The sequence below is a fragment of the Bombyx mori genome, chromosome 5, assembly GCF_030269925.1.
Source record: "Bombyx mori chromosome 5, ASM3026992v2".
Lineage (NCBI taxonomy): Eukaryota > Metazoa > Arthropoda > Insecta > Lepidoptera > Bombycidae > Bombyx > Bombyx mori.
The window spans coordinates 16,357,875-16,372,673 of record NC_085111.1 but is presented as its reverse complement, the minus strand read 5'-3'; the positions used below and the strand labels follow the sequence as shown (position 1 = coordinate 16,372,673).

At 39.4% G+C, this 14,799-nt stretch overlaps 2 protein-coding genes and 2 pseudogenes across 2 annotated transcripts; all 4 read left to right on the top strand.

The window, feature by feature from the left end:
* The first annotated feature begins 2,759 nt into the window (after positions 1 to 2,759).
* LOC101744069 (alcohol dehydrogenase 2) lies at positions 2,760 to 6,933 on the top strand. The gene has a single exon (XM_004923855.5). It carries the CDS (start codon positions 2,921 to 2,923, stop codon positions 3,878 to 3,880), a length of 960 nt encoding a protein of 319 aa, XP_004923912.1. The 5' UTR covers positions 2,760 to 2,920; the 3' UTR covers positions 3,881 to 6,933.
* Positions 6,934 to 7,092: 159 nt separating this feature from the next.
* LOC119628576 (15-hydroxyprostaglandin dehydrogenase [NAD(+)]-like) lies at positions 7,093 to 8,248 on the top strand (annotated as a pseudogene).
* Positions 8,249 to 11,463: 3,215 nt separating this feature from the next.
* Positions 11,464 to 12,886, top strand: LOC101747201 (15-hydroxyprostaglandin dehydrogenase [NAD(+)]). The gene has a single exon (XM_038011244.2). The coding sequence runs from the start codon at positions 11,843 to 11,845 to the stop codon at positions 12,710 to 12,712; it is 870 nt and encodes a 289-aa protein (XP_037867172.1). The 5' UTR covers positions 11,464 to 11,842; the 3' UTR covers positions 12,713 to 12,886.
* A 305-nt stretch (positions 12,887 to 13,191) lies between these two features.
* LOC101735412 (15-hydroxyprostaglandin dehydrogenase [NAD(+)]-like) lies at positions 13,192 to 14,675 on the top strand (annotated as a pseudogene).
* Positions 14,676 to 14,799: the final 124 nt, after the last annotated feature.

Here is a 14,799-nt window from a genome sequence, read left to right as displayed (position 1 = left end):
ATTAAAATATTATTTTAAAACAATAAACAAATTCCAGTTATTACTACAAACTAAATCACCCATAATTAATTTATTTTTATGCAAATTGTGTTTTCTATAAGTGAATATATTTTATTTTTCTAGATTTTTTTTATTTTCTATTTTAAAATTTATATCTATTATTTTTTAAATTCTATGAGCAAATTTATTTACCTACTTTTGCATAAGTAACGTCTGTGTTAACACACAATAACGTCATCTGTACTAATATTACAAAGAAGAAAAATTTGTTTGTTTGTTTGTATTGAATAGGCTCCGAAACTACTGAACCGATTTGAAAAATTCTTTTTTATGAACGAAAGATCACTGGTGGCCCGAAGGCCTTTCCAGCTTCACCAGCACAGGTGGGCGAGCAAAGGCTCAGCCAGGAAGGGTGGGATTTGCTAACAACTGCCCGAGCCCCTCCGAAGGAGACCTAACAACTCATGAGCAATTGCTTCGCGAATGAATCTACTACCGGATCGGAATCGCAACCCACTGAGAAGATCCGGCGAGAAACTCAGCGGGCTGATGCATGGGTTAGGTTGCACGTCCTTTTGCGCGGGGACCTCGTAGGAGCTTCGGCCTCTACCCGAAAAAAAAAAAAAAAAAAAAAAAAGGTTGCACGTCAAGGTGCAAGGTGTGCATTATCATGACGCATAGCCTTATCGAAGTAACGTTCCGACACTGACTTCATGTGTTTGCGGATCGATTCGAGGCCCAGGTCGTCGTGTAGGTCGAGGTTCCTCACGAACCACGGAGCCCCGACGGCTAACCTGCAAAAGCGGGATTGTAGGGATAGGAGGGTGTCTATGTGTGTGCGGGCCGCGTGAGCGAACACCACACTCGCGTAAGTCATGACGGGCCTTATGCAAGTTTTGTAAAGTGTCACCTTGTTCCGAAGGAACATTTTACTCCGCTTACAGATCATGGGATAGAGTCTGCCGAGAATAAATGCGGCACGGTCACGGACTGTTTTTATATGCGGGCAGAATGTCATGGATGCATCCAGGGTGACTCCCAGGTACTTGACCTTCCTGGTCTAGGGTATAGGTTGGCCGAAGAGGGTGATCGGGGGTGTGATATTTCTCCTCCTAATGCGGGAGGAAATAAGCGGTGAGTTTCCCCTTTGAAATAACACTGCTGTGCTTTTAGCTGGGTTGATGTCTATGCGCCATTTTCGGAACCACTGTCCGAGGGTTAGCGCTGCGCTCTAGAGCTTACTCGCGATTAGGAACTTGTTTCTACTTGAGTAGTAATCGGTTGTGTCGTCAGCGAATAAGGCTAGCTGGGTCGGCGGCGACCGGGGAATATCATTGACAAATAAACTAAATAGGAGCGGAGAAAGAACGGAGCCTTGCGGGACTCCAGCCGTGAGTGGTCGAGGGGAGGAGCAGGTTCCCTCTACTCGATATCGAAAAGAGCGGTTAGACAAGAAGTCCCGTATGATGAGCACGAGACTGTTCGGTACGCCCATGTCGAATAAATAGTCTGAAAATCAAACCGTTGTGCCAGACTTTGTCGAACGCTTTTGCGACGTCGAAGAAGAGGGCTCCCGTGTAGATCGGTTTTGGTCGGTCAAGTCCTACGAGAATGTGCTCCGTGAGGCGGTGCACCTGTTGTACGCATGAGTGATTTGCACGGAATCCGAATGGTTCATCGATGAGAATGCCCTTGCATGAGACGAAGTCTCTGAGGCGTTTACAGAGCAGACGCTCATACAGTTTGCCCAGAGACCTGGTGAAACTGTCAAGAGGACAAGTCGCGGGAGAGGGACGAGTCGCGGGGGAGGGACGAATCGCAGAGGGGGGAGTTGCAGCCGTGTTCGTGTACGGTTTAGCCCAGGCTGAGACGCTGGGCACCGACGCCGGCACGAAGGCAGGCTTAGCCTTTGGCACAGAGGGTGCCGAGACTTTGGTTTCAGGGCCGGAAGTGCGGAGGCGGTTTTGACGAGCGACGCGGCGATTAATTTTGGGGGCTCAGGGGCATCCACGGTAATTCGCGGGGTGACCCTGTGTTCGGCACAGGACACAGCTAGGCGGTTCCATCGCGGTTTTTTGGACACGAGTGCATAGGGCCGTGGCGTGATCGCCTAAACACTTGACGCATCGGGGACGCGCGTGACAGTTACGGGAAGAGTGCCCGTACAGTTGGCAATTATGGCACTTTTATTTGAATGCCGTTTGCGAGATTACGGGCGCTGGTGAAATTAATTTTGATCACAGATGGCGATGCGACGCAATTGACACAGGTAGTCACTTCCGAGAAAACACTTGGACGCCAGATGTGCTCCGAACCGAGGTCGGGCGATCGAACGGTCGGTGGGCACGTCAGCGCGCGGCGGGTGCCTGAATCGGAATGAAAAATTCTTTCACTGTTTGGAAGTTACACTACTCTCGAGTGACAATAATATTTTTTGAAAAAAGTTAGGAATCGTTACTAAAACTCTAATAATGTAACCCAAGGTGTAAAAAAATTACCTAAAATATTCTTTACATCGCGTGCCCTGTGAAAACTAAATAAAAAAAACGAATAAACAAATAATGTACTACGACTTTGTAGAACACAATAATTATTAATAAAAAATGTCGCGACAGCATATATCTAACTATTATAGTTATGCCGCAATAAGTGTTCTCATATTTAAAAAAAATACAACAACGTCAAATATCGTTGAAATTTTTGTTAAAGTCCCGAGCGGAGCCGGAGCGGGCCGCTAGTAATTAATTGCAATGTGTTTAAAAGACAATAACAGTGACAGTTTCTTTAGAAAATTATGAAAGATAAAACGGTTTGTTATTGAAATAAAACTTTACTTGCTGTATAAATTGGGATCCTTCCAGACTTTCTGAGAAATCTATGGAATATTAAATTTCAACCTAAGTGTATTTACAATACGATAATGTTCGTAATAACCTATTTTAATATTTTATTTGTTGCCTTGTTTTTCGTTAACGTTACAAGCACTGCAAATGTGAAAAACGAAAGAAAAATTACAGGCAAAGTGGTAGTTGTCACGGGAGGAACAAAAGGTGTCGGTTATGCTATAGCTGATAACTTCTTAAAAAACGGTGCTAAAGCAGGTATTTTACTTGGCACAAATGTCACGGAAGGTGAAAGAGCCGAGAGAAAACTAAATTCCAAATACGGAAAGAATAAAGCTGAGTACATTGAATGTGACATCACAACGGACTTAGACACAGTTTCAAAACGAATCCTTAAGAAGTATAGATACGTGGATATACTTGTGAACAGCGAAACAATAGCCGACGAATATAAGCCTAGGAGTATTATACTAATAAACACCGTCGGTACGATTGAATGGTCAACTAGATTTTTTAACAGCATGAGAAAGGACAATGGTCGAGGTAAGGGCGGTGCCATTATTAATGTAGCGTCCGTGGCTGCCCATAACATTGATCCTACATATGTCACATACAGGGCATCAAAATTCGCCGTTTTAGCATTCTCACAATCACTGGGCCATCTGTATAATTACAACATTTCCGGTGTGAGAGTAATCACACTGTGTCCAGGACCGACCGATACGCCGTTAGTCTATAAGGTTTATTCCTTATACGATTTAGATCTTGTAAAGAAAATTATTAAATATTATAACTTTGCTAAAATACAATCGCCGGACAACGTAGGCAGAGGCGCGGTGGAAGTATTCAGAAATGCTGAAAGTGGCACGTCTTGGGATATCGCCGATGACAAGCCTCCCGTCGAGTCGGCTAATACCATAAACATAGTACCATTCGAAGAGATTGATGACGATGAGAACACTCATGCGCAGAAGGAAAATAATGCCGATAATTCCAATGACGAGTGTCCACTGATTTCTACTGAGGTTGCACTTTAAATTTTAATACATTTAATAGACGAGTCGACCAAAGGATTTTTTTCTCGAAATATTTTTATGGGAAAAAAATTTAAGTTTTGTGGATTTAAATATTATACTAATACAGGTTTGTTAGTAATATCAAGTATTAATTTATTATTCCAATAACTACGAACGTATAGCTATGTCTTTGGGAATTTAAGTGGCACTTCAAAAATATCGTAATTATTATTTTAGAGTTTAAAAAATTTGACAATTAAGAAATGTTTGCTTATTAAAATATGTCATTGTATTGATTGCGTTCGTTGTAATATATTATGTAAACCTGTTTTTTTATGGCCTTAGCTAGTTATCTGAATTTTAATAAAATACATGGTATTTATCCGTTTTATTTTATTTTATAATGTCTTCATGAAAAAAAGAAAAAATTCTAAAAAAAATAACTCGATAAATGTAATTCCTCTCATCTCGATGGCGGAGATCGGTGCGGAGGTGTTCAGAATACACGTTCTTTTGATTGTCAATGATGAGCAGATTTTCAAATCTTTCCCGTTGTCAAGTTGTTAGATAATGTTTCAAAAAAAAAAAATCGTTATGTCTTTTAAACAGTCGATACAAGCCTGTTTAATCCACAACCACTCCGAAGTGCTATTAACGACTGGCGACACAATAAATAGAGCAAAACAGAAATATCCGGCCGCAGGGCCATTTCTGGTTCTCACTACGGCTTACACGAAGCTTAGAATAGTGGTGTATTTTAAGTAAGGGTCTCTTTCGTATTGGAGAGAGTTAAAGTCGTAGTTTGAAGATAATCCTATCAACGGCTCCTAAATTCTGAACGATATACGAGTGAACCCTGGTATGAAAACTGTTTGCGGCAAAATAGGGAGAATCGAGGTGCTTTATGGTATAATTACCATTACTAACATTTTGTGGGAGTCCATTACGCCATGCTGCTCATTAATTATGAGACAAAAATACGATATTACACATATATCTAATATACTATTTGATATAATATAAAAAGGATTGGATTGGATATATGTAAGAAACACAAAATTATCATAAGACTAAAACTCCATCAAAATACACAAATATACGTATGTATATATTTTATTTAGTATGAATGCAGAAATGTGTTTTCCAAAGAAACAATAAATCATTAGTTCGAATGGCACCGCCACATAAAGCAACCGTATTCCGCGTGTCCAACGAGGTCATTTTCCATCCTCGCTCATGGGAGTTTCTTATTGGGGCTTAACAGAGGTACATTTTTGTGAGAAAGGTGTAAAAACGAATGCAGTTGTGTATCAAAATACAGTCCTGACGAACCTTGTGGAACCTGTTTCTTATACCATGTTCAATAACAGGCACTGGGTATTCCAACAAGATTCGGCGCCAACTCATAGAGCGAAGAGCACACAAGACTGGCTGGCGGCGCGTGAAATCGACTTCATCCGGCACAAAGACTGGCCCTCCTCCAGTCCAGATTGGAATCCGTTAGATTACAAGATATGGCAACACTTGGAGGAAAAGGCGTGCTCAAAGCCTCATCCCGATTTGGAGTCACTCAAGACATCCTTGATTAAGGCAGCCGCCGATATTGACATGGACCTCGTTCGTGCTGCGATAGACGACTGGCCGCGCAGATTGAAGGCCTGTATTCATAATCACGGAGGTCATTTTAAATAAACTTTAGTGTCATAAGAATCTATGTTTTGTTAAGTTCCTTTTGGTATATGAATGGTTACATAATGAATAAACTTGTTTCAATTATTTTACATTAAACATGTGACAGAATTTATGACCTGACTAGGTATAATTACAATAGGTACGGTGTGAGAGTTTTGACGCTGTGTCCAGGACCAACAAACACGACACTTGTGAATAATGTGTATAATTTGTACGAGAGAAAACTAGTAGAAAAAGTTATTAAGTATTACAACTTTGCCACTATACAGTCATCGGATAATGTCGGAAGAGGTGCCGTGGAAGTATTTAGAAGTAGTGAAAGTGGTAAATCTTGGGATATTGTGGACGAAAAACCACCCGGGGAGTCTCCAAATACTACAACGGTAATGCCAGAAGTTTGAGGCGACTTTCTTTGGTTTTGACCGATTATTAGACCAGTAGTAAAAAATAAATTATACTTTTAACGAGTCACAAGCTTATAATATAAAGTTCAATCATTTTTAAATAATGAACCGACAAACAATGCTTCAGCCAAGATGTGAGGAAGTTGAGTTGTATTCCTGTAAACTGACGATTCAAAATTTGTATTTTAGAACATGTTTTTTATGCAAGATTATTTTAAAAAACGTCGTTAGCACGATTCAAGATTTTTTCTGGGCTTTCTTCGACTCTGTGATAGCTAGAATATATTTTTTCAATATTCATAATATCTCTATTATACAGAGACATAACTTTTTCCTTATAAATGTATACTGTGACGATATTCACTTGTCAAATGACTGTAACAAACTGACAGACTATTACATTTGGAAATTAGCTATGGCCTTCTAAAGGCTTCCAAATAGACTCATTTTTCACTAAATTAAAATTAATTTTATTACAGTCCATGTTGTCGAATCCAATTCCTACTGATTTAAGCCAACGCTGGTTGTTGTAATCTAACCAAAACTATGGCAAGTTAGTATCTGATTAACGGTCAATAATGATCTTACTTAGTTTTTTTAGTATTAATTATTTTTTGGTATATAAAACTTGTTTTGTGTATTAAAGCATTAGTGTACAAGCAATATTTGAGTCCAAACATTGATGACTTTTTTGTTGAGTAACTGTGTTATATGGTAACTTACCGTTCGAAATAAAGTGCATTTTTGTGTAGCAGCAGCCCGCAGTAATTTAGTAGCAAATTCTCAGGATCTAAACAAACTACGTCATTCGGCGCTAACCAAAATATAAAAAGACAAATGCTTCTCTACTTTTAAATGTCAGCGCTTTGGCCTTCATAACTGTGTTATTTTAATGAAATGCTAATATCAGATTATCATTCTTGGAGACCTATTTAGACAAATACGAAGTATTTAATTAAAAAAAAAAAAACAATATCATATGTAAATGTGTTTCTTTTATGTTGTGTGTTTCCTTTTTATTTAATCCATTTTTCATAAATTAAAATATACTTCAAAATTTCATGTTCTATTCAAACTAAATGTTGAAATACATTGGTGAAAATTGTTTTGTTTCAAAGAACAAACACTAGGCATAATATATTTCTCTTGTCGCAGTTCGCAGTAAAATAAATAAAATACATTTTAATCTATTTATGAAGTATCGTATCGTATTTAATTAACCCAAAATTACAATAAAATGGTGGGTTAATTAAATAAAATTTGTATCATTTAGTTACCACGACTCAAAAGAGGTACTTGACCGCCAAGCAACATGACACTTAGTTTGATAAAAACATTTTTCGTATCTTGCTTTGTTATAAATATTGTAAGTGCTCTGAGTGACCTAAAAAATGAATATAAAATCGAAGGTAAGGTTGTAGTTGTTACGGGAGCAGCACAAGGTATCGGTTATGCTATAGCTGATAACTTTTTGAAAAACGGTGCAAAAGTCATAATTATACTGGACATAAATGTACCAAAAGGTATACAAGCTGCGAAAGAGTTAAATTGTAAATACGGCAATAACACAGCCGAGTTCATCGAATGCGATATTACTTAAGACTTGGAGAGGGTCTCGAAATTGATTTATAAGAAATACAAATATGTAGATGTATTAGTTAACAATGCAGGAATAATTGAAGAAAATAAACCAAGGAAACTCTTGTTGACAAACGCTGTAGCTACTATTGAATTTTCTCTCAAGTTCATGGAAAATATGAGAAAAGACAAACTAGGCGGAAAAGGCGGTACTATAATCAATATAGCGTCAATAGTAGTGCATTACATTGATCCTTTCTTCTTTACGTACAGAGGAACGAAATTTGCCATTATGGGATTCTCACGATCTTTAGGGCACGAATACAACTATAAAAAGAGCGGTGTGAGAGTACTAACAATATGTCCGGGAGCAACAAATACAACACTGGGTTCAGATAATCCAAAAATGAATAGTGAAGACGCGGCAGCTCTTGCTAAAGAATATCAATATCAAATTATACAATCTCCCGACAATGTAGGGAAAGGTGCTGTGGAAATATTCAAAAACGCTAAAACTGGTACGTCTTGGGATGTCGCGAATGAAAAACCTCCTGTTGAGTCGACTGACACGATAAGAGTTTTAAAAATTGGTGAAAGCCTTTGATCTTTTCTTTTAAATTTATATAACGATAAAATTAAATCACTTTGATCTGTTTTGCGCATAATTCTTAAATAATTCGAACGATGATTAAATACCAATAATATTTAGCAAAAATGAATTTAATTTCAAACAAAAGTTAATGTAAAAAACAATTACTTCGTATTAACTAATAAAGGTGACTTATAGATTCATCGGAGAAAGAGTAGCGTCGTTTTCTTAGTACACCTGTATAATGCCACAGTGTCATAGGGAAATGTGTTTCTTTTATGTTGTGTGTTTTCTTTTTATTTAATAAATGTTTCAGAAATTGAAAAAAAAAAACTTCTAAATTTTATGTTCTATTATTATTATTATTTTTATTGCCCTTATAGTTACCACCTGATAGTTTGTGGTTACCGTCGTCCATGGACTTCAGCAATACCAGGGACAGAGCCAAGCCGCTGCCTACCCTTTAATACTCTCCACAAGCCTCGTTTGAAGAAGGACATGTCATAGAGCTCGGGAAACACCGTGGAGGGGAGCTCATTCCATAGCCGTATGGTACGTGGCAAAAAAGACCTCTAGAAACGCACTGAAGATGACCGCAGTGGCTCCATGTAGTATGGATGAACTCTACTCCGGTGGCGGGCGATACAATGGTATGAACGAGATGATGGTATCATGTCGAATATATTATTATTATTTTTTATTGCTTAGATGGGTAAACGAGCTCACAGCCCACCTGGTGTTAAGTGGTTACTGGAGCCCATAGACATCCACAACGTATATGCGCCACCCGCCTTGAGATATAAGCTCTAAGGTCTCAGTATAGTTACAGCGGCTGCCCCACCCTTCAAACCGAAACGTATTACTGCTTCACGGCAGAAATAGACAGGGTCGTGGTACCCGCCCGCGGGGACTTTCAAGAGGTTCTACCACCAGTAATTACACAAATTATAATTTTACGGGTTTGATTTTTATTACACGATGTTATTCCTTCACCGTGGAATTCAATCGTGAACCTTTGTTGAGTACGTATTTCATTTGAAAAATTGGTACCCGCCTGAGATTCGAACACCGATGCATCGCTTAACACGAATGTACCGGACGTCTTATCCATTAGGCCACGACGAATTCAAAGCTCTCCCCATGCAACATGCGGTACAAAATACAGAGGGAACCGAAATCCGTCTGCAAGCCCAGAGGTTCCAAACGATCCGTGAGAATGGGATTATTGATAATCCGAACGGCCCTCTTCTGTATGGAGTCCAATAGAAGAAGCTGGTATTTGGGAGCCCCGGCCCAGAAATGTGAGCAGTACTCCACGCGAGGCTGGACTTGTGCTTTTTAAAGCAAACGTCTTTATCCAGGCATGAAATACCGCTTCGCTCTGTTGAAGACTCCTAGCATTTTGGATGCTAACTTGGCTTTGCCTTCCAAATGACTCCGAAATTGGACATCGCTCAAAATGTCGACCCCTAGTATCCCGATACTCTCGGAAAGTTGCAGGAATACTCTTTGGAATTGCGGCGCCATAGCAAAGGTTTCGTTCTTATCAGTGAACGCGCAAACTTGTGTCTTTAACGCCATTTGAAGACTCACCCCAGAGAGTTCTCCACTTCAGACACAAGTTTTGATCGTCTCTCTTGCACCACGCTCCGAGAGAGACTATGATGGCCGATATATCGTGCATCCCCCATGCTGTCATCCGTATAGCAATGCATGCCGTCTAATGACAGCATGCCATTGATATACAGGATGAAAAGCCTGGGGGAGAGCAACGAACCTTGTGGAACGCCAGCGTTAATGGTCATGGTATCAGAGCAGTCACCGTCTACAACGACCGTGATGCTCCGCCCATCCAAAAAGCTAGCGATCCACTTGCAGAGACCCTCGGAGAATTCGCAAGATGGTAGCTTCGACAGAAGTGCCCTATGCCAGACCCTGTCGAAGGCCTTCGCGATGTCAAGGCTCTCAGCAAGAGCCTCACCCTTGCTCTCCAAGGCTTTAGCCCACCTATGAGTAAGGTATACAAGAAGATCGCCAGCTAAGCCACCATCATGGAAACCGTACTGTCGGTCACTGATCAGCTTGCGATCCTCAAGATACTTCAGAAGTTTCATATTTATTACTCGCTCCATCACCTTGGAAAGCAAGGAAGTTATCGCGATAGGCCTATAGCTCGATGGGTCCGACTGGTCACCCTTCTTGGGGATAGGGTGGACGTGGGCGATCTTCCATGAAGATGGAACCCTGTGAGTGCAATAAAAGAGGCGATACAAACGCGTTAACGCAGGTGTCAGCTCAAGGGCGCACGTTTTCAGAACCACTGCGGGGATGCAGTCTGACCCACTTCACTTATGGACGTCCAGGAGTCAGAGCTCCCGCCTGTCTGCACACTATGTGAAGCAGATCTCCGACAGGGAGCTATCACACTGGGGGGTGTTCGGTGGTGTGGCACCCCCGTCGTCTACAGTCGAGTTTGAGGCGAAGAGTTTGATCAGAAGGTCAGCCTTCTCTTTCGCATTATGGGCCAGACTGTCATCGGACTTGCGCAGTGGTGGGAGATTAGACCTGCAAAAATTCCCTTCTCCAGCTTTAGCGAGCGACCAAAAAGCACGGCTCTCAGATGGATAGCTCTTTAGTCGCTCGCCAATTCTAGCAACGTGCAACGACTTTGCCTTGATAATAACCTTCTTGTAGGACCTGGAAGCGGCATTATATTACCGCCTTTCGTCTGAGACGTTAGGGTCTTGACGTCTCCTGGCATCATCCCATGCCGTGTATGCGGACCGCTTAAAGTGTGTAGGATCCCTACTTGCATTGTTAAGCCAGGGTCTGCCGCGACCCCCCACGGGCACCTTAGAGGAGGGAATAAGCAATTCCATCCCCGGGAGCACCACGTCTTTAAGACGGTCCGCACAGACGTCGAGATCAGCAGAGGAAAAGCAGAACCGTCCCCAGGGGTAGGATGCGTAAAATTCACGCAATCCATCCCAATCTGCTGACATATACCGCCAAACTCTTTGATACCCGGTCGTGGTTCGACGACCAGGACGAGAGAGTGGTATGGCAGCACGGATAAGGCAGTGATCAGATGATCCAAGCGGAGCGTCGACAACCACACTGTGTCCGGCTGCATCGGTGGTCAGCAGAAGGTCCAACAGAGAAGGCTGGTGCCCCTCATTATCTGGGGCACGGGTGGGCTGTGTCACCAGCTGTGAGAAGCCGTAGGCCAGGGCGAAATCGTAGGCAGCCCGACCCAGGAGGTCAGTGGTTCTGGACCCCAACCACTCTTGGTGGTGAGCGTTAAAGTCTCCAAGAACCATCACCTCCGCAGATGGGTACTGATCAAGCACGCGGCTAGTTCCCTCTTGCACATGCTCTATCAGAGCTGAACCTGCATCACTGGTGTGGGACCTGTACAGGCACGCGTAGACTCGGGGATAAACCCCGTGATCTACGTGCAGCCACAAGAGGGACAGGCCCCGCTATTCGAGTTCTTGTTGTTGTTGTATTAAAACTAAATGTTGAATTACATTGTTTTAACATTGTTTTATTTTAAAGAACAAATACAAGGCAATCATTTATTTCTCTTATCGCAGTTAGCAGTAAAATAAATAACATACATTTTAATCTAATTATGATACTGTGATGGTGGGTTAATTAAATAAAATTCTTATCATTTAGTTACCACGACTCAAAAGAGGTACATCACCGCCAAGCAACATGATACATAGTGTGATAAAAACATTTTTCGTATTTTGCTTTGTAATAAATATTGCAAGTGCTCTGAGTGACTTAAAAAATGAAAACGAAATCGAAGGTAAGGTTGTAGTTGTTACGGGAGCAGCACAAGGTATCGGTTATGCTATAGCTGATAACTTTTTGAAAAACGGTGCAAAAGTCATAATTATACTGGACATAAATGTACCAAAAGGTATACAAGCTGCGAAAGAGTTAAATTGTAAGTACGGAAAGAATAAAGCTGAGTTCATTGAATGCGATATTACTAAAGACTTGGAGAGGGTCTCGAAAATGATTTATAAGAAATACAAGTATGTGGATGTATTGGTTAACAATGCAGGAATAGGTGAAGAAAATAAACCAAGGAAACTCCTGCTGACAAATGCTGTAGCTACTATTGAATTTTCTCTCAAGTTCATGGAAAATATGAGAAAAGACAAACTAGGTGGAAAAGGTGGTACTATAATCAATATAGCGTCAATAGTAGTGCATTACATTGATCCTTTCTTCTTTACGTACAGAGGAACGAAATTTGCCATCATGGGATTCTCACGATCTTTAGGACATGAATACAACTACAAAAAGAACGGTGTGAGAGTACTAACAATATGTCCGGGAGCAACAAATACAACACTGATTTCAAATAATTTCAATCTGGATAGTGAAGATGCGGCAGCTCTTGCTAAAGAGTTTCAATATCAAATTATACAATCTCCCGACAATGTAGGGAAAGGTGCTGTGGAAATATTCAAAAACGCTAAAACTGGTTCGTCTTGGGATATCGAGAATGAAAAACCTCCTGTTGAGTCGACTGACACGATAAGAGTTTTAAAAATTGGTGAAAGCCATTGATATTTTCTTTTCAATTTGTATAACGATAAATCAGTTTGATCAGTTTTGGGCATAATTCTTGAATAATTCGAACGATGATTAAATACAAATAATATTTAGAAAAATGAATTTAATTTCAAACAAAAATTAATGTAAAAAACAATTATTACTTCGTGTTAACCAATAGGGGTATAATTCATCGGAGAAAAGGTAGCGTCGTTTTCTTAGTAAACCTGTATAATGCCACAGTGTCATAGGGAAATGTGTTTCTTTTATGTTGTGTGTTTTCTTTTTATTTAATACATATTTCAGAAATTGAAAAAAAAATGTTCTAAATTTTATGTTCTATTAAAACTAAATGTTGAAATACATTGGTTTAAAATTGTTTAGCTTCAAAGAACAAACACAAGGCAATAATTTATTTCTCTTGTCGCAACTAACAGTAAAATAAATAACATAAATTTTAATGTTCATATTTAAAAGACTGTAATGGTGGGATAGTTAAATAAAATTCTTATCATTTAGTTACTAGGACTCAAAAAAGGCACATAACCGCCAAGCAACATGACACTTGGTTCGATAAAAACATTTTTCGTATCTTGCTTTATTATAAATATTGCAAGTGCTCTGAGTGACTTAAAAAATGAAAATGAAATCGAAGGTAAGGTTGTAGTTGTTACGGGAGCAGCACAAGGTATCGGTTATGCTATAGCTGATAACTTTTTGAAAAACGGTGCAAAAGTCATAATCATACTTGACATAAATGTACCAAAAGGTAGAAGGTAGACAAGCTGCGAAAGAGTTAAATTCTAAATATGGAAAGAATAAAGCTGAGTTCATTGAATGCGATATTACTAAAGACTTGGAGAGGGTCTCGAAAATGATTTATAAGAAATACAAGTATGTGGATGTATTGGTTAACAATGCAGAAATAGGTGAAGAAAATAAACCAAAGAAACTCCTGCTGACAAATGTTGTAGCTACTATTGAATTTTCTCTCAAGTTCATGGAAAATATGAGAAAAGACAAACTAGGCGGAAAAGGAGGTACTATAATCAATATAGCGTCAATAGTAGTGCATTACATTGATTCTTTCTTCTTTACGTACAGAGGAACGAAATTTGCCATTATGGGATTCTCACGATCTTTAGGACACGAATGCAACTATAAAAAGAGCGGTTTGAGAGTACTAACAATATGTCCGGGAGCAACAAATACAACACTGTGTTCAGATAATCCCAAAATGAATAGTGAAGACGCGGCAGCTCTTGCTAAAGAATATCAATATCAAATTATACAATCTCCCGACAATGTAGGGAAAGGTGCTGTGGAAATATTCAAAAATGCTAATACTGGTACGTCTTGGGAAGTCGCGTATGAAAAATATCCTGTTGAGTCGACTGATACGATAAGAGTTTAATTTTTTATTTTTATTTTCTTTTAAATTTGTATAACTATAAGCCCGTGTGATCTGTTTTGTGCATAATTCTTGAATAATTCGAACGATGATTAAATACAAAATGAAATAATATTTAGCAAAAATGAATTTAATTTCAAACAAAAATTAATGTGAAAAACAATTTTTACTTCATGTTAACCAATATGGGTATAATTCATCGAATAAAAGGTAGTGTCGTTTTCTTAGTACACCTGTATAATGCCACAGTGTCATCGGGAAATGTGTTTCTTTTATGTTGTGGGTTTTCTTTTTATTTAATACATATTTCAGAAATTGAATAAAATACTTAAAAAAATTATGTTCCACTAGCTGACCCGGCAGACTTCGTAGTGCCTCAATCGATAAATAAAAGACCTAAGCTTTTGTATAAAATAAACTTAAAACAAACAAAAGGAATCCGTCCGACGGGGCAATGTTCGGAACCGCAGTAAAAAGTTTAATTGCAAAGCAACAGCTGTCATTTATATTTTTATATTTTTTTAATTTGTTTCAAAAGTCATTAAGAATAAACTGTCGGCCACGAAATTTGCATCATAATTTTTTATTTATCGTAAAATCTTCCTCCTCACAAATCTAAAGTATAATTATCTAAATAAGAAACCAACCGCTACAGGGGACACATCAAAAGAAAAACAAAAATGTTATTTTT

Bases quoted from the DNA above. Each gene is read 5' to 3' on its own strand.
- LOC101744069 (XM_004923855.5), top strand. From the start codon at position 2,921: ATGTTCGTAATAACCTATTTTAATATTTTATTTGTTGCCTTGTTTTTC.
- LOC101747201 (XM_038011244.2), top strand. From the start codon at position 11,843: ATGATACATAGTGTGATAAAAACATTTTTCGTATTTTGCTTTGTAATA.